Source organism: Lithobates pipiens, unplaced genomic scaffold (genome assembly GCF_037356315.1).
Source record: "Lithobates pipiens isolate NorthernLeopardFrog02 unplaced genomic scaffold, aLitPip1_a1.2 Scaffold_1, whole genome shotgun sequence".
NCBI lineage: Eukaryota > Metazoa > Chordata > Amphibia > Anura > Ranidae > Lithobates > Lithobates pipiens.
The window spans coordinates 188,682,871-188,708,271 of record NW_027507685.1 but is presented as its reverse complement, the minus strand read 5'-3'; the positions used below and the strand labels follow the sequence as shown (position 1 = coordinate 188,708,271).

Below are 25,401 nucleotides of genomic sequence, written 5' to 3'. Positions count from 1 at the left end.
TTTATTAAAAGTCGGCAGCTACAAAAGAGTGTAGTTGCTGACTTTTAATAAACACTTACCTGTTCCAAGGTCCAGCAATGCGGCCGAACGGAGCGTCGCTCCTCTCCCCCTCTCCGCCGGTGCCTCCATCGCTACTCTGGGCACCTGGTCGTGACAGGTTTTAGCTTCACGGCCGGGCACACAAGGTGCATGCGAGAATCCTGCTGCACTTCCTGAGTGGACATGCGATCTCCTGGGACCTGTCACGTGTCCCAGGAGCTCACCTTGAGGGAGGGGCCGCCTAAGGCAAAAGGAGTCACCTTGGCGGTCCCTGGGTGGAAGGAGAAAGTGGGACAGGAAGTCCCCCCTTCTAATGAAGCCCCCACTCCCCCTTCCCCCCCCCCAAAAAAAAATGACATACCAAATGTGGCATGTAAGGGGGCGAGGAGTGCTTAAAGCGGGAGTTACATTTTTGGGTGAAACTCCAAAGAAGCTGAGGGGAGCTAACATGCACTAATATATATTGCAGTTACCAGTCCTTTCGATTTGGTGGCTGCGTCTTGTTTTCATTTTTCAGGTTAAGAGCTTTTTTTTCAAAAAGTACAGAAAATTCACGTTGACCATGCCATAAATGCAGTGTCATTTGTAGGCTGCACTGAAAAGAATGCAATCTTACAAAGATTACATAGAGGATGATTGGATTCATTTTTGGCTGCATTTTAACAGTGGCTCTTTGGGGATCCATGTTGGATCTGTGGGTGACCTGATTGAAATAACTTGTGCCCATTTACATTAAACTACCTTCGACTTGTCCTGTTTAGGTCTGGAAAAAAACAGAAAAGAACGCAGTCCTTTATTTTACCAGACATTAACAGATTTGGAGGTAGGCAGATGTAAACGAACACACATTTCTTTACATCTGCCTGCCCGTAGACTTTCACTGAGTTTTCAATCCTGTCCCCCTCCCTGATTTACCCCATGGGAAAGGACCTTTTACTGTTGGTCATTTATTCATAAGAGCTTAACCATGGCCCCTGTTTGTCAGAGAGCTGGCAAGTAATATCTTCCATATTAGATGTTATACTCCACTACATCAAGGGATGCAGCGCTCCACACCCCAACATTCCTAGTAATAATCTGACAAAGGTTGTCACCTACCCACTTACTCTACCCACTCTGTCCAAAATACTGTGTTAAGACCGGACATGCACTAAACTGTTGTATAATATATTGAACAGGTCCTTAGCAACCTGGTGATGGATGAAATTCTCCCTGATCTGAAGAACACCATTGGTCCCAGACTCCGAGGAAAACCTCAGGAGCGGCAAAGGACCTGGCTCATGGTAAGTTATGGAGAATGGAAAAATAGCGCTGACCTAGTAATTTTATCTTATTGTTATTGCCATTATATCCTAAGGTACTGATGTTGATATAGGTGATCTGGTTCTTGGGCAGGTGGCTTCTACACCACAGAGGACCTCCCATGACCTTGATGTAATGTAACATAAATGTAAGTTGAAACCTAGAGGGTCCAGATACAACTTTATTCTAAAAATGGGGACATTAGAAAGAGGAGTTAACTCATGGTGGGGGTCCAAAATGACCCCCTTCATTGGGGCTTGTGATTGAAACCAATGTAAATGGACTAGAAGTGAATGGAACCTTTAATGGTATTTCTGCCCATGTGGTAAGTCAGTTGCTGACACGACCTGTGCTTGTAATCACACTGGAAGAAATTCTGTTAAATGTCTAGTTCACTTCTAGTTTGTTCATTTTTGTTTTCATTCTCAAGCCCTGATGTAGGGACCGGTTTTGGACTGCTGAAATTCATTGGATACTTTAGATTGTCCCCCCGACCTGTATTGGAATAGTCATATCTGGAGCCCTTTCGGCCCTATTCATACTTGCGATTACCTGCAAAATACTCAGCAGCAATCAATATGAATAGGTGCTGGTGGGAAGCCCCATTAAAACCAAGGGAAGCCTGACAAAGGCTTGCAGGTATCCACGGCTGCTTGCAATTAATTGCTGCATGAGCGATTACATGCGAACAGCCACCAATAGCTGCGGAAGCCTGTTCCGCACTTATTTGCAAGGACCTTCACTTTGTCTCCTTCAAGCAAATGCAAACAGCCCAATTCATGAGTTTGAATAGGGCTTTAGCAATGGTGTGGCGCTTTAATTTACATTTTTGTAACATTACACTGGCTTCTGGTGAGTGTGGGGATCCCTTAGGGACCACAATGCATAAATATGGCTTAGTCAGATCTATAGATTGGAAAGGTCCGTTATTTCCATGGAGTAGGAGTAATTGCTATTGGACGTATTAAGTATTTTCTTAAACTTTGTAGGAACCTGTTAGATATGTGGATATTTGACACCCCCATTGTTCTGTGTCTCAACATGGAGCAGACTTCCTGTGTGAAAGTCAATGGAAGGAAACAGCAGGCGAATTATCATGGTCCCTTGTGGCTGATGATAGTGGACAATGGACTGAATGCAGCCAGTTAACTTAACTTACATAGAGTTTAATATAGAATATGCTTCTGAGAATTCACTATATTTAAATTTTTTTTACATTCCCTGATGGGACAAAGTACATGTAGTCCTAGGTGCCCTGAAACTCTAACTGTGATGTTGGACAGGGTATTCCTCCTTAAAACACCGGCAAGAGAAATGCAGAGGTTGGTAAGAATGATGCATATCTCTTGCTGATCCTTGCCTTAGAGAAGTACCGGGAACCACAAACGGGCGATACCTTAAAAAAACACAATTTTCTTGCTAGCTTTGGTGTCCTGTGTTCATGTGCCAAAGTGGACGGGCTGGGGGTGTTGAGGTATGCCCTGTCCAACATCGCAGCTAGTGTTTCAGGACCCCTAGGTGATGGGATAAAATACTACATGTACCTTGTTTCATTGAAAACTGTCTCTCAGAAACATTAATAAGCTTTCCATATGTAGATGAGAACAATTCATGACTGTGCAACAGTTATGTCTAAGACATCTTTTCTACACAATCAGGACCTCTTAGAAGTCTTTACCATGTTTGAAGCAGTCAGATGAACTGGGTAATTCTGTTTTTAGGCCAGTCTTATGGTATATAGAGCTGAGGCGATCACTTTCAATTTTTGATTTACAGGAGGTGGTGGGGCGGAGAGTCTAGTTCAGAATTGGCAGCCAAGGGGGCCACTGTGCCCCACCAGTGTTTGTAGTGGAGTGGTCTGCCTAAGCAATTCATTCAGTTTATATATGGTCGAATAAGGCCAGCCATACATGGAATCTCAGCTGGTTTAGCAGGAACCGGCTGAGATTTGAACTGTTAATGGTCAGGCTGAATGTACCAAGCTGATTGCTCAATCAACTTGGGTACAACCAACCTGCCGAATTCTCTCTTGATTATCGCTAGCAGCTGTAGCGATAATCCCTGTCGTCTTCCGGCTGGGATGGCTTCCCCCACCCTCCTGCTGGGAGCAGACAATTGCTCGGCCAGAGGGATTCCCCTGTCAGCACTGTCTGTGTTGATAGGGGAATTGTGCAAATTTCTGGTTGCAGGAAATAAATTTGCACCGTGCAAGGCCTTCTTCAGCCCTTTATCCTAAGTAAGCAGCACGATGACCTAGTGGGTTAACACTTATGTCTTCTAGCACTGGTTTCCATGGTTTTGATTACCAACACGGGAAATATCTGCAGAGACTGAATTTGTTCCCTCTGTTCTTGTGTGGGTTTTCCACATAAGACATCACATAAGACATGCTGGTAGGTTAATTGCTATCTAAAATGTCCCTAATGTGTGCAGATGAGATAATTCCTTAAGGGCAGGAACTGATGTGAATGTGCAGTATGTAAAGAACTGAATAAAAATGTCAGCTCTATATAAATACTTGTAATATTTTGTGGTACCCCAGTCTACCTACCCTCTACATTTTTAAGAAGTGTAATGCTGTACTGTTGAAATTTGTTTGGAATCATAAGCGTGCTCGACTTCCATATTTTGTAATGGTTAACACTATTGCTTTAGGGGTTTGGCCCTGCCCTGTCTATGCAAGTATTACATTGCACCTCCCTCTCACAGGTTGTCCATTGGTTCTGAAAGGATATCAAACATAAGGCACAGCTCCTGGATTTTCTGTTCCTCCCAGGCTCCAAGAGTTTCTATATGAACTACTTTATGGCAAATATGTCGAAGCCTAGTTTCCCAATTGAATTTTTAAGCAGGCTGCAACTGGACAAAGGGCCACCAGCACGGTCAGCATAACCACCACACACCTCTTTGGGGGAGTGAAGCCCTTGTCTGAATTGAGGAAGATACTTGATGGGTTAAGGGTGTCTGGTTCCTGGGCCATATTGTGTCCAATGGTGGCCTGAACTCATCCCCAATTATGTTCTCAATGTAATCTCTCCAGAGATTACTACTTCCAATTTCTACAATCAGATCGTGCAATCCAGGCTCCATTTCCTGATCACATTCCAGTTTCTTAAAATATGTTAACATTGTATTGAAATATGATTGTAAACCCTCACATATATTCAGTGAAGTGAATAGCCTTGGATGATGTGCAGGTATGTAACAAATCCTCCTACTTTTATATCTGCTGTCTTTCCCTTTCTACACTCTTTGGAATGTGTAGACCTTGTTAGAATTTATCTCATGTTATCTCATGTTATCTCATGTGTCTGAGAGCTTGTCAGAAGTGACTCTGATAACAGAGAGATGGAGCAGCAGAAAGACACTGCACTTAGTGCTTTGGAGCGAGATAAGTAGACACTACAGATATGTACATAGGTCAAATTTCATGAATGGGGTTTACAACCACTTTAACATCATAGGCAAGGTATGACAGGAGATCTAAATAGGTGGTTGGTGGGTACAAGGGCTAAGTCCTGTGTACAGAAATCCTATCTGAATTGGCATGTTGTAGGAGGAAGACCGCTTGTGCGCAAGGGAGCTTCAAATTTAAATCAACATTATTCATCGAGCATACCTCACTCTACACAGATTGGCAACATTTCCAGGTGCATCTAGTTGTGCCAAATGCCATCTGCCACAAGCCTTCCCGTTTCATTTTTTTTAGACCTGCCCTTTTATGATACAACTGTGATGATTGTGTCACTATCTTGTAGTAGACTGCTTGTCCTCCTGTTTATAACTGTATGTACTACTTGCACTGTCACTTGTCTTTTTATTTCATTGGCCACAAAGTGTGAACCATTTATGGTCCGCTTTATTCTCTGACAGCGTATCCATCATGTCCTGGAAAAGAGCCAGTTAGCAGGCACTTTAGGCTTTTATTCGACTTCCGGCGACTGCTCCCTTTTCTGTTATATCTGTGTGTTCTACACATAGCAGCTCTTATCATATCTCTGCACAGGGCAGGGTGAGATAACAGCAAATAACTGCTTCAAGCTGTCTCTGCTCTGAGGACATGGCCCTACAATGAATCAAATTTGAATGTAGAAGAAAACTCAAGTCCTGTATGGACTGTGCTAAGGGTCAGCTCAATAGAAAGGATCAACTAAGTCTGAACTTTAACATTAATAATGATTCAGTAATATTTAAAAAATACTATATTGTGTATGGCTTTCTTAATGTAGTCTCTGGTGACCTAGCGTCTTATCTGGTGCTTGTGGCTGCACACATTGCTTGCTTGAAACATATATTTTGGATAATATATGCTGGGACATTCTTTATATTATTAAGGGAGAAGTATGGTCAAAGCTCTTTTGGCCCTACTACTGGGGATCAGAGGAGTGCACTTCGTTCTGCACTCCTGTGACTGTTTTCAGGATTTAGCCTGCTGTAGCCTGACATCACTGAGCTGGTCCAGACTCTGGAAAGATTCTGACTTTAAGGCCAGGATCCACCCAGATGCCTGGACCAGCATTTGGCTCAGCCTCTCAGCAAGCCTCCGAGAGCCTGAGCCAGCCGCTTCCACCCCCTCCACAGATGAGCGCTCCAGTGATCGTTGGAGGAGGAGAGAAGAGAGCCTGTGACTGAAGCCAGCCATAGATGGACCAAAGTTAGGCCGGTTCAGCAGGAACTGGCCAAGATTCGAACCACATATAGGCAGGCTGGTTTTACTGAAGACGATCCATTTGTTTAGTTCAGTATAAGCAGCCTGTCAGATTTTTTGCATGTGATTACTGCCGGTGGCCATAGCTGTTAGCAGAAGTCATTGTGTTCTGCCAGCTGGGAAGACTTCTGTCAGCAGAACACATGAGTACTCCGAGAGGGACTCCCCCCATCAACACTGACACTGTGGGTTGGGGGAATCGAGCGGTTTTCTTTCCTTCCACCTGTGATTGCAGGAAAGTATATCACATCTATGGCTCTCTGCTCAGTGAATACCAAGAATTGCGTGATCGGCGCTTGATTCTCGGTCTTCAATCACCTGGTTCTTGGTCTTAGAAGCAGGGCTTCATTCAACTAGGTGAGTAGAGATATTTTTTTGTTATTCCCAAACATATCTTTCATGGTATATCTATGGCCAATTTATTTAAAATTTTGGACAGAGTATGGAAGGTTAATCACTGCCTGCCCACCATATAGCAGAATGACGGCTGGAAAGTGGTTTCATTATCCTGACTGGACGTCCTATGACACCCAGCAGGATAAGCCGCTCACGTGTGCCCGGAGAGCGCGGCAATTGGTTGTGTGTCAGTCTGACACACCGCATCTCTGATATTGGTAAATGACGTAGGCTCTTTACCATGTCCAATCACAGCTGGTCACCTCATAACCAGGAAGCGTCACTGATAATTGCCGCATTGATCATCACTGGAGACCCACCAGGGATTGCCAACCCGTGCCTATCAGTGCTGAATATTAGTGCCCGTCGGTGCAGCCTCATCAGTGCAACTCAGTGAAGGAGTAAACTTACTACTTTACAAAATTTTATAACGGAAACTAAAAAAACTTGTTCTTTTTTTTTTATTTTGTTTAGCAAAAAATAAAAAAACTCTCTTGTGATCAAATGTCACCGAAAAAAATTTATACAAATTTTGCGTGGGTTGTGTTGTATGACCACGCAATTGTCATTTAAAATGCAACAGCGCTGAAAGCTGGCCTGGGCAGGAAGGGGGTATAAGTACTCTGTATTGAAGTGGTTAAAACTCTTTTGTGTATAAACGCATCAAGAAGTGAGAGGTAATTTCTCCAAATTGAAAAAAAAATCCCATCTGAAGATTTCACCTCTATTCCTGTTCTGTTGACAACTCAACATTTTGCATTCCTCATCATTTTCTGCCCAGTGAGAGTAAATCTAGCCAACAGGGATGCAGGAAGGTTACAGAGGTCTTAACTTCCCACCAGTTTATACAAACCCTGGTGACTATACATACTTTCATTTACAGTCATGCACCAAATTCTGAATGCATTATTGGAAATTGGATGTATCCAAAAAAAAAAAGGGGCATTCAGAATTTTAATTAGAAAAACTGTAGCTCTATGCTTTCTACAATGTACTATGAATCCTTCTGCTATACATACATACATACATACATAATGATTTTTTTTTTTTAAAGTAGTTTAAATGAGAAAGACTCTTGTCTGATCCTCTGATAATAACAGGAACATTTCTGCAGATAAACTGTAAATATGTCTGTAAAATTTAGTGAATGGCGCTCAATTTTTTTAACAGCTTGTCCATTCAGTTATTTGTCCTCCTAAGATTTGCTCCCTCTTTCCTCCAGATTTCAGACACAGTGTACCGGATGGTGCATGAGCAGACCCGCATCTTCTTTGAGGGCCTTGAAAAGCGCTGCAGTGACAAGAGAGCAGAGATGGAGAGTCAGATCCGAACAGACATGGACCAGATCATTGCTTGCAAGGAGCACGTGTCCAACAAGATCCGAGGTAATGAAAAACCAGGCCTTGCATAGTTTTCTCCTCGATACCCTTCTGCTGAGCCCTCCATGGGCAGATCCTATGGGAGAGTAGGTTAGGGGCCGATGACCTCAGTGACTCCTGGCAGTGGCAGTTGAGTCAGTAGTAATACTGATTTAACATATGGTATGCCTAAATTATGGACCGGTGAACTATTGGCATAGTTGGCACAATATTGGGAGCCAGTAATGTGGATAGAAGATGTCAGAAATGAGCAGGGAGTTACCTTTAATTGTATGCAGTAGCTGACCAGCATTTTTTACATTTTTCAACTGATATTATTTTGAGCATGAAAATACAGAGATTGTATGACCCTTCTACCACGCCAGGCAGCAAGTGCTGAACATTGTGGTTTAATATTCAGTAAAAAAAAAAAAAAAATCAAAGTATCTTAATATTTTGATTATATATTATTAAATATTTGTTGGTGAGGGGGCCTTATTTCTACCTGGAATGTGACATGATGGGTTCACTTTAAAATAGTCATGTTTCCATGTCCTCTTTTCAAGCACATTCAGTAAGGCCATGCAGAGAGCATTTATCTTGAGTCACCAGCGATTGCGATCAATAAAATAAATCATTCTGATTGGTTGAGATTGGTACCATACTGATGGAATATGCTTTTTTTTTTTTTTGTTTTGGGGCTGATATTCATTGTCATATGCTTCATTTCTCAGCTGCCGTGCTGCCAAAAGCAGAGTTGTGTGTGAGGAACCACGTCCAGACTCACATCCCATCTATCCTGGAAGCCCTGATGGTTCCAACCAGTCAAGGCTTCTCCGAGGTTCGGGAATTGATCTTCACCGAGGCCACCGACATGAACAAGAACATTGTGAATGAGGGAGGGCAGGACAAGCTGGGAGAGGTCAGTGTGAAAAGAATTGATGCTCATGTTTTGCATACAAAAAAAGTTAGCCATTTTGTAAGTTGGTGTGAGTTTATAAACAATTGCACGTTTTTTTTGTTTTTTCCATCGCATAGGGGACAAAAAGTCTGATGGTTTTTGTTGAGTTTCTCTTTAGTGTCTCACATGTTCTAAAGTGAATCTAATGCAGTGCAGATGGGGAAGGAGATGGGCTGGCAGGGCAGCCGTTACCGGGGATGTTTGGAAGCGATTGTGTAGCTGCCCAGCTGCTGAAGGATCGCTTCCATCTTAAAGTGGTTGTAAAGGCAGAAGTTTTATTTTTTTTATCTTAATCCATTCTATGCATTGAGATAAAAAGCCGTCTATGTGAAGCAGCGCCCCTTGGCCCCCTCTAATATTTACCTGAGGTTCCTCTCTTTCCATCAATGTCCACGAGTGTCTCAGCCGTCTGGGATTCTCCCTCCTTATTAGCTGAGACTCAGCAAAGGCGCCATTGACCCCTGCTGCTGTCGATTAAAGTCAGCTATCCAATCAGGTGAGAGGAGGTGGGGCTTTGTGTCTGAATGGACACAGGGAGGTGTGACTCAGGTCGGCTGCCCCCCATAACAAGCTGCTTGCTGTGGGGGCACTCAACAGGAGGGAGGGGCCAGGATCACAGAAGAGGAACCTGAGAAGAGGAGGATCCGGGCTGCTCTGTGCAAAACCAATGCACAGGGCAGGTAAGTATAACATGTGTGTTATCTTTTTATAGGAAAAAAAAACAAGACATTACAATCACTATAAGAAAAAAAAAAATTCTCAGTTTAAAAAAAATTGATGCGTTTTCTATTTAGTATTGTGAATAAAATATAGTTTTATGAGATTTGCTTATAATTTCATTCTATTTGGATTTTACACAGCATCTCAACTTTTTTTGCATTTGGGTCCTACAATCACCACATAGGTGCCCACACTGTATATTTAGTTTGTTTTTAGTGCCAGGCAGGGAGCAATTTTGTAAAACTTTGCAACACTTTTCTTGCAGTATGGTACTTTAAAAGGCCTTGTACCTAATTCATTAAAGCCTTGCTGCATAAGAGTTTTGACACATGCAACAGATTCGGGTTGTTTCCTTTCGCACCACTTAATTACCAACAGCAAATTAGGAACCTAGCAGCAATTAAGACCAGTTCTGAGTTGGCATACAGAAAGAGACAACAGTGTGCACCATGTATGCGCTGGGAAGCTGTCATGAACGTGATGGTTTCATGTCAAGGCTCATGAGTTGTTGGGATGCCAGTATCCTAGCAACCAGTGATGCATCCCTGGCTCCTTTAGCTGTCAGCAGGAAAATTACGCTGCTGGCAGCTGAGTGTAAACAAAGGGGTCAGGGATGCTAGCTGATGTCATTGTCCAAATATGGCAATGCCAGGAATATCCTGGTTGACAGCTGAATGGAACCAAGACACTATTAACTGTGCAGCTGACCACATCCTAGCAAACACTGGGCTGCTAGGATGTGGTCAACTGCACAGCTGGCAATGTTATGGCAAACAATGACACTGTGCAGCCGACTGTGGACGGTGTGTAGCTCAAAGGCTGCACTGAGGATGGGAGTTTCCAGTATGCAGTATGGATAGTTCAGCCTCAGTGCCATCTTGCTTCCATGTGATAAATTCATGTCACCGTTTCTGATAGGTATGTGAATTTTGTCACAGGCACAACATAATTCTAAAGAACTGACACTCTGAATTCCAAGGAAATTCTTTTTAACCCTATCGGTGTCCCTGGCTAGTTTAGCCAGAAAAAGATGTTTTGCAATGTGATCTGCATTGCAATAAATTCAGTGGAGCACAAGGGAGAAATGCAGGGTCTTTTTGACATGTCTCATTAAAGAGAACCTGTCCCTTAAAAACATCACATAGGGGACTTTGTCCCCTATGTAATGAAAACAAACAAAAAAAAGTTAAGTAAAAAATTACACCCAAGTTACACCCAATCACATAAACCCCCCCCCCCCCAAATATTTTTTGAGGCCGCCCCCACATATAAACATAAACGCATGCATCAGGGTCGCCTACATGTGAAAATGTCGATTGCGATACACTTTACATATCGTAGCACACACCGGAGTGAGCACAAAAATTATAACACAAGACCTCCTCTGTAACATGTAACTGATACCTATAGGGGGCGTTTGAAGCGTGGCCTATAGAAAATATAGGGTGCTGAAGTTTGTCACTATTTCACAGGTGCACGCAAATTTAAGGTTGGACACGTTGGGTATCTATTTACCCATGTTTACCAGTGCAACCTCGTCTTTTATATTTTACCATTTGGTGGTTTATTGCATTTGTTTGCCCTAAAATTCATTTAGTGTTTCTTACTTAAATTTTTCCTTCCCTAGACCTTTGCGGTAATAATGTGTGACATAAATTGTAACTACCACCATTTTATTCTCTAGGGTGTCTGCTTTCAGAAAATATATCATGTTTTGGGAGTTTTATGTAAGCTTCAGGCCGAAAAAAGATTTTTTTAAATATGTGCAAAAATCTCAAAAACGGCTCTGGCAACGAAAAGGTTAAGCGTTAAATTTTTTAAAACGAATAAGGTCTGATATATGATCCAGTATAACATTCTAGAAATACAATTCTTTATATTCCAGCACATGGAGAAGATCTCGCAACTGGCCTATCACCCAGTAAAAATGCAGCAGTGCTATGAGAAGATGGATCATCTGAATCTGGAAGGACTGCAGCAGAGATTTGACGTGGGAAGTCCGTCTGTATTCAAGCAGAGGGCACAGATCCTCATGAGGGAGGTGAGGAATGGAAAAAACTGTTTTTATTAACCGTTCAGCTACATAATGGAAGCCCCAAGCTCTTCAAATTGCTTGTTGTTGGTTCAGAAGTATAATGGGACAATAGCTCCTCCTAGTGGCTCTTTTGTGCCTAACAAGACGAGAAGAGATTTTAGCCCTAGTTAAGTGGTTGTAAATAAACCCTTTACTACCACTTTAACCTACAGGTAAGCCTATAATAAGGCTTACCTGTAGGTATTGGAAATATTTCCTAAACCTGCACGGTTTACAAGATATTTACCATATACACTTGCGCCAACGTCGTTGGCACATGGGCACTGAAGAAAAGGGGACGATCGTGCCATTTCTAAAGGGCCCGTGCCATGACTGGCGGCTCCCATGCGGGAGTTACACCAAGCAAAGCAGGCCAGTCACTGAGCCAGTGTCCACAGCCCTGGAAGGAAGAGGGGTGAATATGGATGCGGGGACATCGCAGGCTTCCTTTGCAGGTAAGTGCAACATAATGGGCTGATATGCGAAGCATACTCTCATGTACACTGTTGGATCAAGATCAGGCTCAGGTAAGCATATATATCTGTAAACCACACCCCTTCCTCTCGATGTACCACCTTTTGCTCTTAGAGCTCCACCTCAACTGCAGTGGACTCCTGCAGTTGGATTTCCAGGTGCTAGAAGATAGTTGAAGCTGCTCGAAGCAATGAAAGGCTGACAGCAACTGCAGTCATCCTCGATGTTTACATGTAATCACTTTATGAAATGATTATCTATGGTGAGGGACAGATGAATGTCCTTGGACATAAGCGGTTTGTGTCCTGGAATGATCATCTGTCCCCAACCCCAGGTAATTGCTCCATGTGAGATTACGTTGGAATACCAGTGGATAACTGCTGCCAGCCTGTCACCGGTTTGTATGGGCTGAGCCGTATGTTTTTGTGCGGAAGCTGGGAGAAGGTTCTTTTTTTGTGCAGGGTGGGGGGGAGTTCAGTGCTTTTTATAATTGTCCATATGTTGATTGCCTGCCCTTTGGATGTGAAACTAAATACGCAGTGCCTTGTATTCTCAACTAAGGAGCAAATAATTTGTCTCTTTGCAGCTGACAGACAATGCAGTGTACACATTTGAACAGCTCATCCACCAGGAACTGAACAAGTCAGAAGGTGGAGAGAACCTGTGCAGAGACATCCAGCGTATATTGGAGCGTGTTCTCAAGGTGAGACAAGATCTGAAGCTTGGGCCACATGTAGGAAAGACACTGGGAGAACAATGAGTTGTTAATGCAGTTTGTCAGTAGAGATTGAATGCTCCCTGGAAAGAAAGCCTGTCCCATCAATCTTCAATCTCTTAAATAAAGCTGGTTTAGGAATCTGAAAGTTTCTGGATTTTCCTGAGGTGTGCTGTGCTCCTGTCTACGGTGTCCGGTAGCAGTGGCGTCACTAGGTTTGGTGTCACCCGGTGCGAAAAAAAAAATGGTGTCACCCCCACCCCCCTCCACTAACTATAGATCCCCCTCCCTCAGTACAGATCCCCCCACAAAGTACAGACCACCCTCCATCAATATAGACCCTCCCCCCTCAGTACAGACACCTCTTCCGTGCAGACCCCTTCATCTGTACAGACACCTCCACCTCAGTACAGATTCCCCCTCTATCAGTGCAGACACCCCACCTCAGTATAGACACCCCCCTTATAGACCTCAGTCAGAACAGCAGATACACACACAGCGGTGTGTGTCCTTCGAGCTCGGCTCCTCCTCCTCTGTGAATGTAAACTTTTTGACCTGTGCTGCTTTTCTTTTCATACAAGTGAACGCAAAAGCAACTGACAAGCGCTCTTGGAACCTGAGAGCTTTGACCACAGAAGTGCTCAGAGCTGAGGCCTTCTGGGTTCACTTACTGCAGAGGAGAGGGGGAAGCAAAAATGATCTGATCTTCCATCACTCGCCATCCTGCCAAAGCTTATGGATCTCCAGGGGCACTGGTGAGCCTAGGACACATTGGGTGGGGGATAATTTCCTATCATTTGAGCCCAGTCTTGCCACAAAGAGTTAATCCATCTCTGAGCAATCCTCTTTTATTCAGTGAGATAAATCTTGACAAACAGAGAAAAACTTTGTCAAATCCTCCCCCTTACTGTGAGTGACAGGTGATTTACATGACTTGTGTACTAGCCTAAGAGACATGCATTATTTTTTAATTCCCTCCCACTCCTTTCTTCTGCTGCTCTGCAAGGATTGGCTGTTCCACACCTCAGCATGATTTGGCATGCTGAAGTAATGTGGGGACTTTTCTGGGTTTTGACTGGATGTTAGAGATCATAGCAGAAGTTCAGTGTAAGAAATGCACAGGAGAAAATGCATGTTGATAAGGGGAGTATAGAGGTGGGCGGGGAGTCTACTGACATCACAACTCCACTCGCTGAGCCCTGGAAAACAAACCCACCCAAAAAATCTGAAGTTTTTCGGGTCTTGTAGCAGACCGACGGGAGACATTTGACAGATGAGTATACATGCAGGAGGCATGTATAAACTAGATAACCAATATTACAGTAGCTTAGAAAGGATGAGAGTGGGTTTACATCCACTTTAAAGCTAACAGCCTGCTGAGAAAATGTAAGCAAACTCCTGGCTACTTTTGCAGCTGAGAGCTTGTTTACATTTCAATACTGCCCCAAAGAATGAGATATGCCAGTGGCAATTAAATGGTAATGCATAACCTGTCACCACTAAAGAACTATGACAAAAGCTCTTTTCGCCATACTTTTCTTGTGGGTCACAGGAGTGCACTAAGTTCTGCACTCCTGTGAGGCGGTCCAGGCTCTGGAGGGATCCTAACTTTAATGTCGGGATCCACCCAGATCATTGAGCCCAGCCGCTGGCTCAGCTACTTGGTAAGCTGCCGAGAGCTTGGGCCATCCACTCCCACCCCCTGCACAGCCCAGTGTTCTGGTGAGTGCTTTAGGGACAGAGCAGAGAGCTGGTGACTGACAGGCTGCTTTCACACTGAGGCGCTTTGCAGGTGCTAAAAATACCACCTGAAAAGCACCCTGAAACAGCCGCTGCTGTGTCCTGCACTTGCAGGTCGGTCAAAAAAGTCCCGCAAGCCGCATCTTTTGGAGCGGTGTATTTACCACTCCTAAAGCGCCCCTTCCCATTGAAAACAATGGGACGGTGCAGCACTGAAAAGCGCCGCTTTGCTGCCGGTTTTAACCCTTTTTTGGCCACTAGCGGGGTATAAAACTGCCGCTAAAACGATGGTAAAGCGCCGCTAAATATAGCACCGCTTTACCGCCAGCACCCGCAACGCCCCAGTGTGAAAGTAGCCTTGCTAGCCCTCTGAAGCCCAAAAACGGAGCAATCAGTGGTGCTTGATCGCTTAGTTCTCTGTCTTAGGGCCAGCAGGGGACTAATGCTACATCCACCTAGATGAGTATGACAGGGTTTTTTTTATATATTCCCAATAAGGTGTAGGGCTTGTTTTAATAAAAATGATTATGCTAGCTGATGTATTTGTGAACCCCCGATATCTGATATTTCTTGCAGAAATATGACTATGACAGCAGCAGCGTCCGCAAGAAGTTTTTTCAAGAAGCATTACTGCAGATCATTATTCCTTTCCTCCTGAAGAAGCTGGCACCTACCTGCAAATCGGTAAGTGTACAAGTTGGGGAACAAGTACGTATGTCTTTTCAAAATGAAAAAAAAACAGGCAGTAAATCTCTTCCCATATTTTATTACTTTAAAAATGCAGACAGCACAGAAAAATGACAGCAATTCAATGAGCTCCTCTACTTGCTGTAGTGAGCTGATAATACTACTTCTGCTGCTCTAAAATTCTAAGCTATGTTGTCAGGCCCGCCTAGTTCTCTTTTGCTGCTCTAAAATGCTAAGCTATGTTGTCAGGCCTGCCCAGTTCTCTTCTGCTGCTCTAAAATTCTAAACAGTGTTGTCAGGACTATAAAACGTCTTTCTCCTCATCCGAAACCGTAAGGCAGGGGTTCCCAACCTTTTTAAGAGCGAGGGCCACTTAAGCAACTTGGTAACCAGTCGCGGGCCACAATGAGTGGAGCGGGCGGATGACAGGTCACGGCTACACTATAGGCCAGTGATGGCGAACCTTGGCACCCCAGATGTTTTGGAACTACATTTCCCATGATGCTTTGGCACTCTGCAGCATAGTGGAGCATCATGGGAAATGTAGTTCCAAAACATCTGGGGTGCCAAGGTTCGCCATCACTGCTATAGGCCCTCCGATCCACCCAGATGGCAGGGTGTGAACTCCCTTCTATTTTTTTTTATCAGATTTTTAGGACCGAATTGGAGGCAGGCGGGAGTAAACGGACAACGGTCTGTTTACATCTACCGCTCTCTAGAGGTGAACTGAGGGTCCGATTGGGTAGGGCCGATCGTGTGAAAAGGGCCTAAACTGCTTTCACACTGATGATTACCCACACCGCGGGTGCAAGGTAGTGCTGTGGGTTAACTGAACTTTGCCATAGACTCTGCCTGTGGCAAAAGCCGACGCTGTACAAGAAGCATCGGCTTATGGGCTCTGCTCTGCAGCCGTTTTCTTTCTCTACCACCAGTTTCATTCACAACACCAATGCTGTGGTATGACGGGTCGGCAACCTGCGATCTGTGCTTGCTAACCTGCCATTCCAGAGCAGGAGGTCGCGGGCCACGTCAAAGGGCTCCGCGGGCCACCCTTGCCGTAAGGTGTTCTGTAGTCCTATAGGGAAGAACTCTGGCAGGTAAACAATACTTTGGCATTTTAGTGCAGTACTGTCAGCTCACTGTATTTATGGCAGAATAAACAAATTTTCTGTACTTACAGCATTTTAAAGGGATAACATGAAAAATGTTTTGCAGAGAAGTACTGCTGCAGGTTTGTGTTTTTTTTTTTTTTTGTCCAGAAGTTCACTTTAAATCATCTTTGTAAGATGATATTGATGGTGAAAGAACATTGGTGGATGAGGTCCATAAAGGGTCTAGGGAGGTAGGACAGTTCTGGGCACTTATAATAGCAAGCTCCTAGATTATTCTGGGGAGAATTCAACTGGTAACAAGAATTGCTGTTTCTAATGACTAATGTATGTGATTGGAAATCGATGGATCACACTGTATGGTTTTTAGTCCTCTTTTCTTACTTGGGGTCTTGGCATTGTTACCTACAGGAGTTGCCTCGATACCAGGAACTTATATTTGAGGAGCTGTCGAGGTTTGTCCTGGTGGAGAACACATATGAAGAGGTTGTGCTGCAGACTGTGATGAGGGACATTGTGCAAGGTAAGAAGAAAGTGCTGTGGCTGTTGGGTGAACAAACCTTCATTCATTATTATTTTTGCCATGGAGTGACATCATCTGCAGTGGCTCTGTACAAAGGTACAGCTTTAACAAGAGGGCAGAACAAGTAAGACCATATATAAAATGTCACCCTGGGGAATTAATCAAAACTGGAGCAGACAGAGGCTGATTGGTTGCTATACACAGCTGCTTCAGATTCTCTTTCATTTCCAAAGCTTAGCTGAACAAGCTGATTGGCTACTATGAACAACTGCTCCAGTTTTGATTAATTCCCCTCATTGTATATAAAGCTGTGTAGCAATAGAAAGAAACAGTAGAAAAGGGGGCCGTATATACTTAACCTCCGGAAGATTTACCCCCCTTTCATGACCAGGCCATTTTTTGCGATACAGCACTGAGTAACTTTAATTGAGAATTTCATGGGACGATGTACCCAAATAAATATACTTTCCCCACAAATAGAGCTTTCTTTTGGTGGTATTTGATCACCTTTTTTATTTTTGAGCTATATAAAAAAAAAAAAAAAAAAAAAAAAATCTAAATTTCTTGATCATTTTAGACCACTATGTATTCTGCTACATATTTTTGGTAAAACAAAATCCTCATAGTCGTATGTTGATTTTTCACAAATGTTATTGTCTAACTATGAGATTTTTATTAATTTACTAGTAATGGCGGGGGTCAGGGACAGCGACATTGCGGTAGACAAATCAGATACTAACTGGCAATTTTTGGTGACCAGTGACACTAATAAATACAGTGCTAAAAAAAAATGCACTGTCACTATCCTAAGGATACTAGCTGGGAAGGGGTTAACATCAGGAGCTCTCAAAGGGGTAACTGTGTGCCTAACCTGTGCTTACTTACTGTGGGGGGGTGCTTTGACTAGGAAAAGGCAAAGAACAGTGTTCCTGCTTTGCAGAAACACAGGAGATGAATACTTTACCTTCTGACAGAACAACCATCTGCCTTGTTTACAGATTGTTTAGATTGTTGTTCTGCCTGTGTAATCGGCGGGTTCCAGCGGACATAGAGTCTGCAGTACCCGCTGCTGGGTGTGATTACAGAAGGAGCAGGCCACTGCCTGTGTCCTATCATATACAGTCCCCCATCGGATAGTGTCCGCTGTGTACTGCACACACATATTTCGAAAATACCCAAAGATGAGTCCAGGTTCTAGCCCCACCATCCAAGTGGACATAGAGTTGGAATAAAAAGAGCCGAGCGCAGCGAGGCCATGCCCGAAACGTGGCGAGCGCCCCTCTAATTTTCCCAGCCCTATGTCCGCTTGGATGGTGGGGCTACCACCTCGACTCACGGCGCAGGTGCCGTTAATCTTCAGAGATTTTCCGAAGCTTCTTCTGCTCCGTACTGCGCATGTGCAGTATGGGCCGGACACTATATGCCAGAACACCGGCATGTGCCTCCCAGACCCGGAAGTGTCAAATCATGTACTAGGTACATGATCTGGGACAGAGCAGCCACCATGCAGTAAATGTACGGTGGTGGGCCGTAAGTGAATAACTATACAATCTAATGGAAATGTATATGCAGCAGAGATAAAAGAAGCAATGTCAGATCAGTGACTGAAATAGCAACTTGGAGCACCTCATACTATGTGAGTTTGTCTGCAGAGGGGAATGAAGCCTTGTTGACACAGACAGCCGAACAGTGGTAAAAGTTAGAAGAAGGTAGTTTGAATTTCAAGCTGCAAGTTAATATGGCCAGTAGCCATTTTGGTTACATACAACCATTGCTGAGAATTCATACCACAGGCAATGTATGGCAGACAGTACATCCTCCCAAATGCGACCCACTCGAGTAAATGGGACTTCTTGGCTGATGGTATTTCAACTTAAAATCTCCCTTTTAGCAGTTAAAATGGCCACTGCTCCATCACCCTCATAAAATCACTCCATGGGTGGCTTTTCAGAGGTGCAGCGAGTGCCGCTCATGTAAACTAGCGCTTAGTGTTTGAAAGTGTCAAGAGTTGGAGAAAGCTAAATGGCATATGGTTGAAATCCCACAATAGTGGGGAAGTGACTAGAGTTTAGGTCATATGCTTTAGTAAAGGTATCTGGGATTCAGATGTATGGAGTGGCCTTGCATAGATCTTTTGGGTAATCAGTAGCCTGTGGAGGAACTGACAGAGCAGCAGGATTGCGAAAAGAGGTGAATGAAGCAAACGGCAGAGTTAAAGTGCATCTAAACCCAAAAGTAAAGATGTATTCGTTTTCTTCAGGGTTTTTTTTTTTTGACCCATTTTGCTTTCATCCCACCAGTACCGTGCTCTCTTCCCTAAGGTGGCAACAGACTTACTTTATTGTGTCTATGGAAGGACTAATTAATTCTACAATTTTTAGAACACATTGGGGGGTGTTTTACGGCCCTTGGAGAGAGCTAGGAACAATGCTAACTGATGAGTACAGCACAAGTAGTTCATCATCCCCAAATCTTATTGGAAACTCAACGGGTATTATGGCACTGCTCAAACAGTTAACAAAATATTTTCAGTAGTACCAAAAGATAGCAAATGAGACAATCCCTCTTAGCGTACCTTTAAGGCTTCATGCACACTGCACACTTTGGCCTTTCCTCCTGGCAATGGTGTATTGGCAATGCTGGATGCTTGTAAACACATGTGATGCTTTTAGGCGTGTCAGTTCATTTCATTGAAAGGATAATTTATTCTGTACATCCAAGCGGTAAACACGCCTTTATACGCATCAAACATGCTTCTTTTTTTTTTTTCTTTTACCAAAAGGCTGTTGCACATGGATGTATTGGCCGTGTTTATTTATTTTTTCTGCTTCAAAGCACCCCTGCCTCTAAATGCCTATATGTGCATGGACTGATAGGCTAACATTTAGGGGCATTAAAAGGCTGGAAAAAAAAACCCCCAAAAAAGCGTCGGCATAGAGCAGCGTTAAAAAGAAAAATGTCCAGTGTGTTTAAGGCCTCTAGTAGTTGCATTGCAATATAAGGGTGTGCACTGGCAGTTTGGTTGTATTGGGCATGGCAAATGTTTGTAAAATTAGGGTGATATAAGGTGGGTAATCGGTGAAAGTCAGGTCAGCTTATCCATCAACTTCAGACTAACTCCTCAAAGTTTGAGTATAAATGGTAACTATAATATATAATAATTCCATCCTTTCTTTGTACCTTTCCAGCTGTAAAAGATGCCGCCACGCAGCGAAAACATAACTTGTTCCGGGACAGTATGGTATTGCACAACAGTGATCCTAACCTTCATCTCCTGGAAGATGAGCCCCCCATTAATTGGACTGAAAAGTACTCCAACAATACGGATTCCTCTGGAGGTCGACATGGTAGACAACGCCAAGTGGTATCCCTTATTCAGGATGATGACGCCCCTGAATACCTGGAATCCTGCCAGGAGGCCCCAGCAAATGACAATATCCCTGAAGAGCCAGAGTCCAGTGATGTTGGCACAATCCGAAGCATGCTTGTCAAAGAGTTTGATGTTGAGGTTCCAGACAAAACACAGATCCCACAACATGAGGACATAGCACAAGCCCCCCAACATGCACTACCTGAGGAACAGGTGACACAGGTCACTCAGTCCCACACAGAGCAGATGAGGCCCAATGATCCTCAGGCCCAGGAAGAAGAGAACACATCATTTGGTGGACATCCTGAAGAAAATGGGGATCGCAGTCATGTAGAGCAGACAGTGGCACCTTCCACCACAGATGTGTCTCCAGAAAAAGCATTGGTACACAATTACCAGAGGGTTGCAGATCATACAGAACAAGAAGGCCATGGTCATCGGGAAGAGGAATCACCCCATCATTTGCTGACACAGGAACATTTGAGCACAGATGATCAAAAGTTAATTGAGGAGCAGCCTCATGAAGTACCCGAGAACAAGGCAGTCAACCACGAATCAGTCATGGAATATGTGAGCCATGAACACCATCCAGCAGAGGAGCTGGAACACCATCCAGCAGAGGAGCTGGAACACCATCCAGCAGAGGAGCTGGAACACCACCCGTCACAGGAAAAAACTGTCCAACCCAATATATTGCCTTGTCAGTTGCCACAAGTGATTATTACTTCACTTGCCTCTCCTTCAGAAGAGGACACCCAGTCTGATGTGCTTCACAATTCCACGTCACATGCAGTACATTCCACCCCAGATGATAGTGGCTTCCAATCGCCCATGAGTGAAGAGGAGGAAGAGGGTGAAGGGTACAGGGAAACTGCACCAGCTCCACAAAAGAAAGAAGAGGTCATTACTCAGTTCTGAGGCCCTGCACAATGGGACTAAGCTTTTACTATGAACTTATGGAGGGTAGAAGCAGCGCCAGAATCTCCCTCCTTTTTGGCACAAAACGTCTTATTTAAATGCTTTTTCGCTCTGCAACACACCCCACCCTGCCCTTTAGCTATGCCAACGCTGGAGTTTTTGCTATTCCCCATGACATAAATACACAGTGTTTCAATATTCCACAATCACCATTGCCCCCCATCTGCGTCGTGTAATATTGTCCCATAACCCCCACTGTAATTCACTAGTGCTGAGCTTGTGCAAGTTTTATCTTCCGAGCTTTAATGTGCAATGTTACGATTCCCGTCACAAAGCTTCCAGTACTGCCACTATCACAGAAGATTGTTTCTCTTTCTAGGATACACACCCATCTGCACACTGCTTTGTATAAACACTCAGTACACAGCAAAGAGGCACAAACACTAACCCAAAGAAAACCACATTGAGGTGCCCCTTCATGGAGGGCTTCACTGAGCAGACCCTACAGCCTCCCTTGCATGCATGTGATGGATTGTGTGTATGGGTGTCATGGGTTCATTCTCGTACATAATTTCACAAATTTTGGGGGATACTTTTTTTTAAATTTTTTTATGTAAAACACAACTTTAACTCCTGTTCCCGCAACTGAATAATCCACATTATGCAAAGGTCCAGGCGTTCAAATCTTGCAATCTAAAACGAGGACCTACTCCAAAAGATGTTCTATATCTGAGTGTTAGGTTGTCCTCTATACACATGTGAATAAGGATTTAGCTTCATGGTAGAATTTATCACTCCATAGCATGATTTCACATCCCCCATTACAAAGCATTGTTCTTTTACACTATGAGATCACGGGGAGCCCTAACTTGCTGCAATGCTGGCCTGGGATGCCTTTGGGGCTCCTACATGCTAAACCAGTACTCACTAACATAGTTCTTTAGTAAATATACAGTATTGGAGGGGGGGGGGGGGGGAGAGATTAACAAAGAGAGGCACAAGAATAACGCTTGCACCATATTAAACTGAGGAAACCGCAAAGATCATGCTCCTAATTGACATGATTAAAGCTGTTTGTTTGGAGCTGCACCACACAGAGATCAGGCGAGCTGGAACTGCTTGCTCTGGCTCCCTCCTGCTCAGCTGTTAATAGTGGGGCACTGTCTCTATGCAGGTTCTTCCCATGTAGGGTGTTCATGCATAGGCAGAGAGGCATGTGGCCTATCTGCAGACAGTTCATTCTGTACACCAGTTTCAATCTAATGGGACCGTTTTGTTATTTAGGCACAAAACCAGCACCAGTTTCTATTTCACGCTGAATTAAAAACTGGCATGGGATTGCATAGACAGACCGGAAACAGCTCTGCTGTCTTAACCTGTTGCTACCTGCGTAACACACATGTGCAGTGGCCAGATGCTAGGCTTTAACTCCCATGCAGAGACACCAAGCTATTTAAAAAAAAAAAAAAAAAAAGTTGACGGTAGCCAGCAGATCTTTCCTGCCCCCTTGGGCATTCAGAACCCTTTAAAGGGACACTGGGGTGGCCAGGAAGGGGTTAATGTTTAGCATAATACTTAGACCAGTTGCTTATCAATCTCTCCCACCCCTCTATAGCAATCAAATTATCCTGATAATTTTTTAATTTAGACCCTAACGCAGGTGCAATTCAGACAAGACTGAAGTCTTTGAGGGCAAATATGTACTTTAAAAATGGCAGAGGGAAAAGTTGCTTAGACGTCTAAATGTTAGGCAGGCCATAGATGAATCTATTTTCTTTCCTTCTACCATGGGGGGAAAGTTCAGAGTTGATAGGGGAATCCCTCCTGCAGTGCTTTTGTGTTCTGGTGGGGAGCCTTCCTGGCTAGCAAAACACAATTACTGCTAGCGGCTATAGCCGCTGGCAGTGATCGCATGTTTAAAAAAAAAAAAAAATCAGACAGGCTGGTTGAACCAAAGTCGATCGATGGATCAACTTGGGTACAACCAGCCCACCCATCAATGGATTGAATCTCTTCCAGAACTGGATATTTGATGCACCTATGGCAGGCTTTAGTATAAGGTGTCCATTCCAATAATGGTTCTGTGGACATAAAGGTGTCTCCAGAAAGTATCACAACTTCCTAGGTGGAGACTGAATGTTCTTTTTCTCTAGGGGACAATTGGAAATGTTAACATTCCGTCACATATGGACGGAGGAGAAGCCTGCAGCTGTATCTCTGGCAGTTTTACATTCCGTCAGTGTGAGACTTAACTTGGTGAACCCTGCGCGCACACACACACAAACCCTCTGACACAGCTCTGTGATGTGTTTTTAGATGTACATTCCTTATGTGTGTATGTAAGAGGAACAATCTCTGCATGTGACTGGACAGAATGTGGGAGCGGTTCTTGCCTGACATCTTCACTCCATGCACAACCTTGAGGCAACCTCATTTTCTGAAGCCAAACAAGTGCCTTCTCTCTACCAGTACAAACCCGCATCTCCCCTCCCAAATATATATATTTTATTAAAACTTTTAAATGTTTTAAATAATTAAAAATAAAAAAAGCTTCTAATTAATAAATAAAAACTTTATTGTAAGAAAACTGGAGTTTATCTGAAACATTTCCTTTTTATATTTTACAAATAAACATTTATATTCATATAGCAAAAGTGGCAAGAGGCCTCCTTAAAGGCGAAGTTGATCTTTTGGAACAGGTTAGATGTTCCAGCTCCTGCAGCCTCTCTCTACCTCAGTGTGGCAGTGCAGGGGCCGAAAGCTGCAGAAGCCTGACATTGCACCACTGATCACGGTGCACGGCTTTCCAGCCTCCTGCAGGAAAAAATAATGCACAATTCATTTTTTTGCAAAAATATGTGCATTTAAATTTTCTTGCAAGATGAACTGTCTTTTTTTGTGCATACACCAGATTCCAGCAGCATTGATGACTGGTATATGCCAACAGCTGCAGCCGCTCAGATTGTACATACCAATGAGAGGCTTAGAGGAGCTTTGGCTGTTTGGATGTACGAGCACAACCAGTAGTTAAAGTTCAAAATGCATGGCAGAGCCTGGATGCATCCATCTATATCCAAGCTGGGACATCCATTGGTAACCCCCAATTTTGCAAATGCATACAAACATCCACGGCTTCTCTCAGCCTGTCATTGCTTTGCATAGAGTGGTTGCAGCTGTTCACACAATGAAGTTGTTTATTCTTGCCTTTGGTATCCAGTCGATACACATAATGGCCTGTGTGAAAAAGGCCTATATTTCTTAATATCCTCCAATCAGAAACAGCTCAAAAGGTGCTCGATTACCCAAGCAACAGACTTTGGGGGGAGATTTACTAAAACTGGTGCAGCTGTGCATAGTAACCAATCAGTTTCTAACTTCTGCTTGTTCAATTAAGCTTTACCAATTAAAGTGGAGTTCCCACTGTATATTTTTTTTTGCAATGAAAATCTTTTGTTTCTAAAGCTTATTTATATCACTCGCGTTTCTGTGCTGAATCGGCTTGAGTATATCTTGTATTCCTCTTTCCTGGCAGTTTCCATGGTGCTTGTTGGCATGCAAACCCCACAAGCACTATCTTCCAGGCTCTGGTGCAGCTGATCGACCAGCATGCACCGCCTGTTCTTGCACACGCGCAATACATTTCTGACATTGCCATCAAAACACGCGGCAACGTCAGAAGTTCCCACCCCCGTTGTGATGGCAATGAAGGCCTCGGTGCTGCCCACTGACTACTGGGAAGTTATGACAAGCATCTCTCCGAAGCACTAGTGAGCACGGGCGCCAAGGGAAATGTCAGGCGCCATGGACAGGCAGATTACGAGGGACCCCCCTAGCAACAGACATGAAAAGGTGATTTAAAAAATAAAATAAAAAAAAGTGTAACTCCGCTTTAAGGACTGGAAGTATTTGCCCACTTCCTGACCATGCCATTATTTAGCGATACAGCACTGCATTGCTTTAACAACAAACAACCAAAGTGTCTTATTTTTCCCCCCACAAATAGAGCTTTCTTTTGGTGGTATTTCATCACCTCTGCAGTTTATTTTTTGCACTATAAACAAAGTCTTAATCTGTGTGGGCAAATATGTATTCAACCTATTTTGTAAAAAAAATAATCGCAAAAGGCGTATGATGATTGGTTTGCTAGTAATGGCAGTGATTTTTAGCCAGACTGCAACGTTTCGGCAGACAGATCGGACACCTGATACTTTATTGGGAACCAGTGACATTATTACAGTAATCAGTGCTAAAAATATGCACTGTTATTGTACTGGCAGGGAAGGGGTTAAATGTGTTACCTCACTTTT

General features: G+C 43.7%; 1 protein-coding gene across 1 annotated transcript in view; it reads left to right on the top strand.

Annotated features, from left to right (window-relative positions):
* Positions 1–23,681, top strand: part of NIBAN2 (niban apoptosis regulator 2) — a 139,864-nt gene extending 116,183 nt beyond the window's left edge. Inside the window, exons 8-15 of the mRNA XM_077479034.1 lie at positions 1,218–1,322; positions 7,668–7,830; positions 8,538–8,725; positions 11,370–11,525; positions 12,619–12,735; positions 15,064–15,171; positions 16,695–16,806; positions 19,995–23,681. Coding sequence (XP_077335160.1) covers positions 1,218–1,322; positions 7,668–7,830; positions 8,538–8,725; positions 11,370–11,525; positions 12,619–12,735; positions 15,064–15,171; positions 16,695–16,806; positions 19,995–21,094 — 2,049 coding nt within the window. The 3' untranslated portion in view covers positions 21,095–23,681. The remainder of the gene's footprint in view (positions 1–1,217; positions 1,323–7,667; positions 7,831–8,537; positions 8,726–11,369; positions 11,526–12,618; positions 12,736–15,063; positions 15,172–16,694; positions 16,807–19,994) is intronic.
* The last annotated feature ends 1,720 nt before the right edge of the window (positions 23,682–25,401 follow it).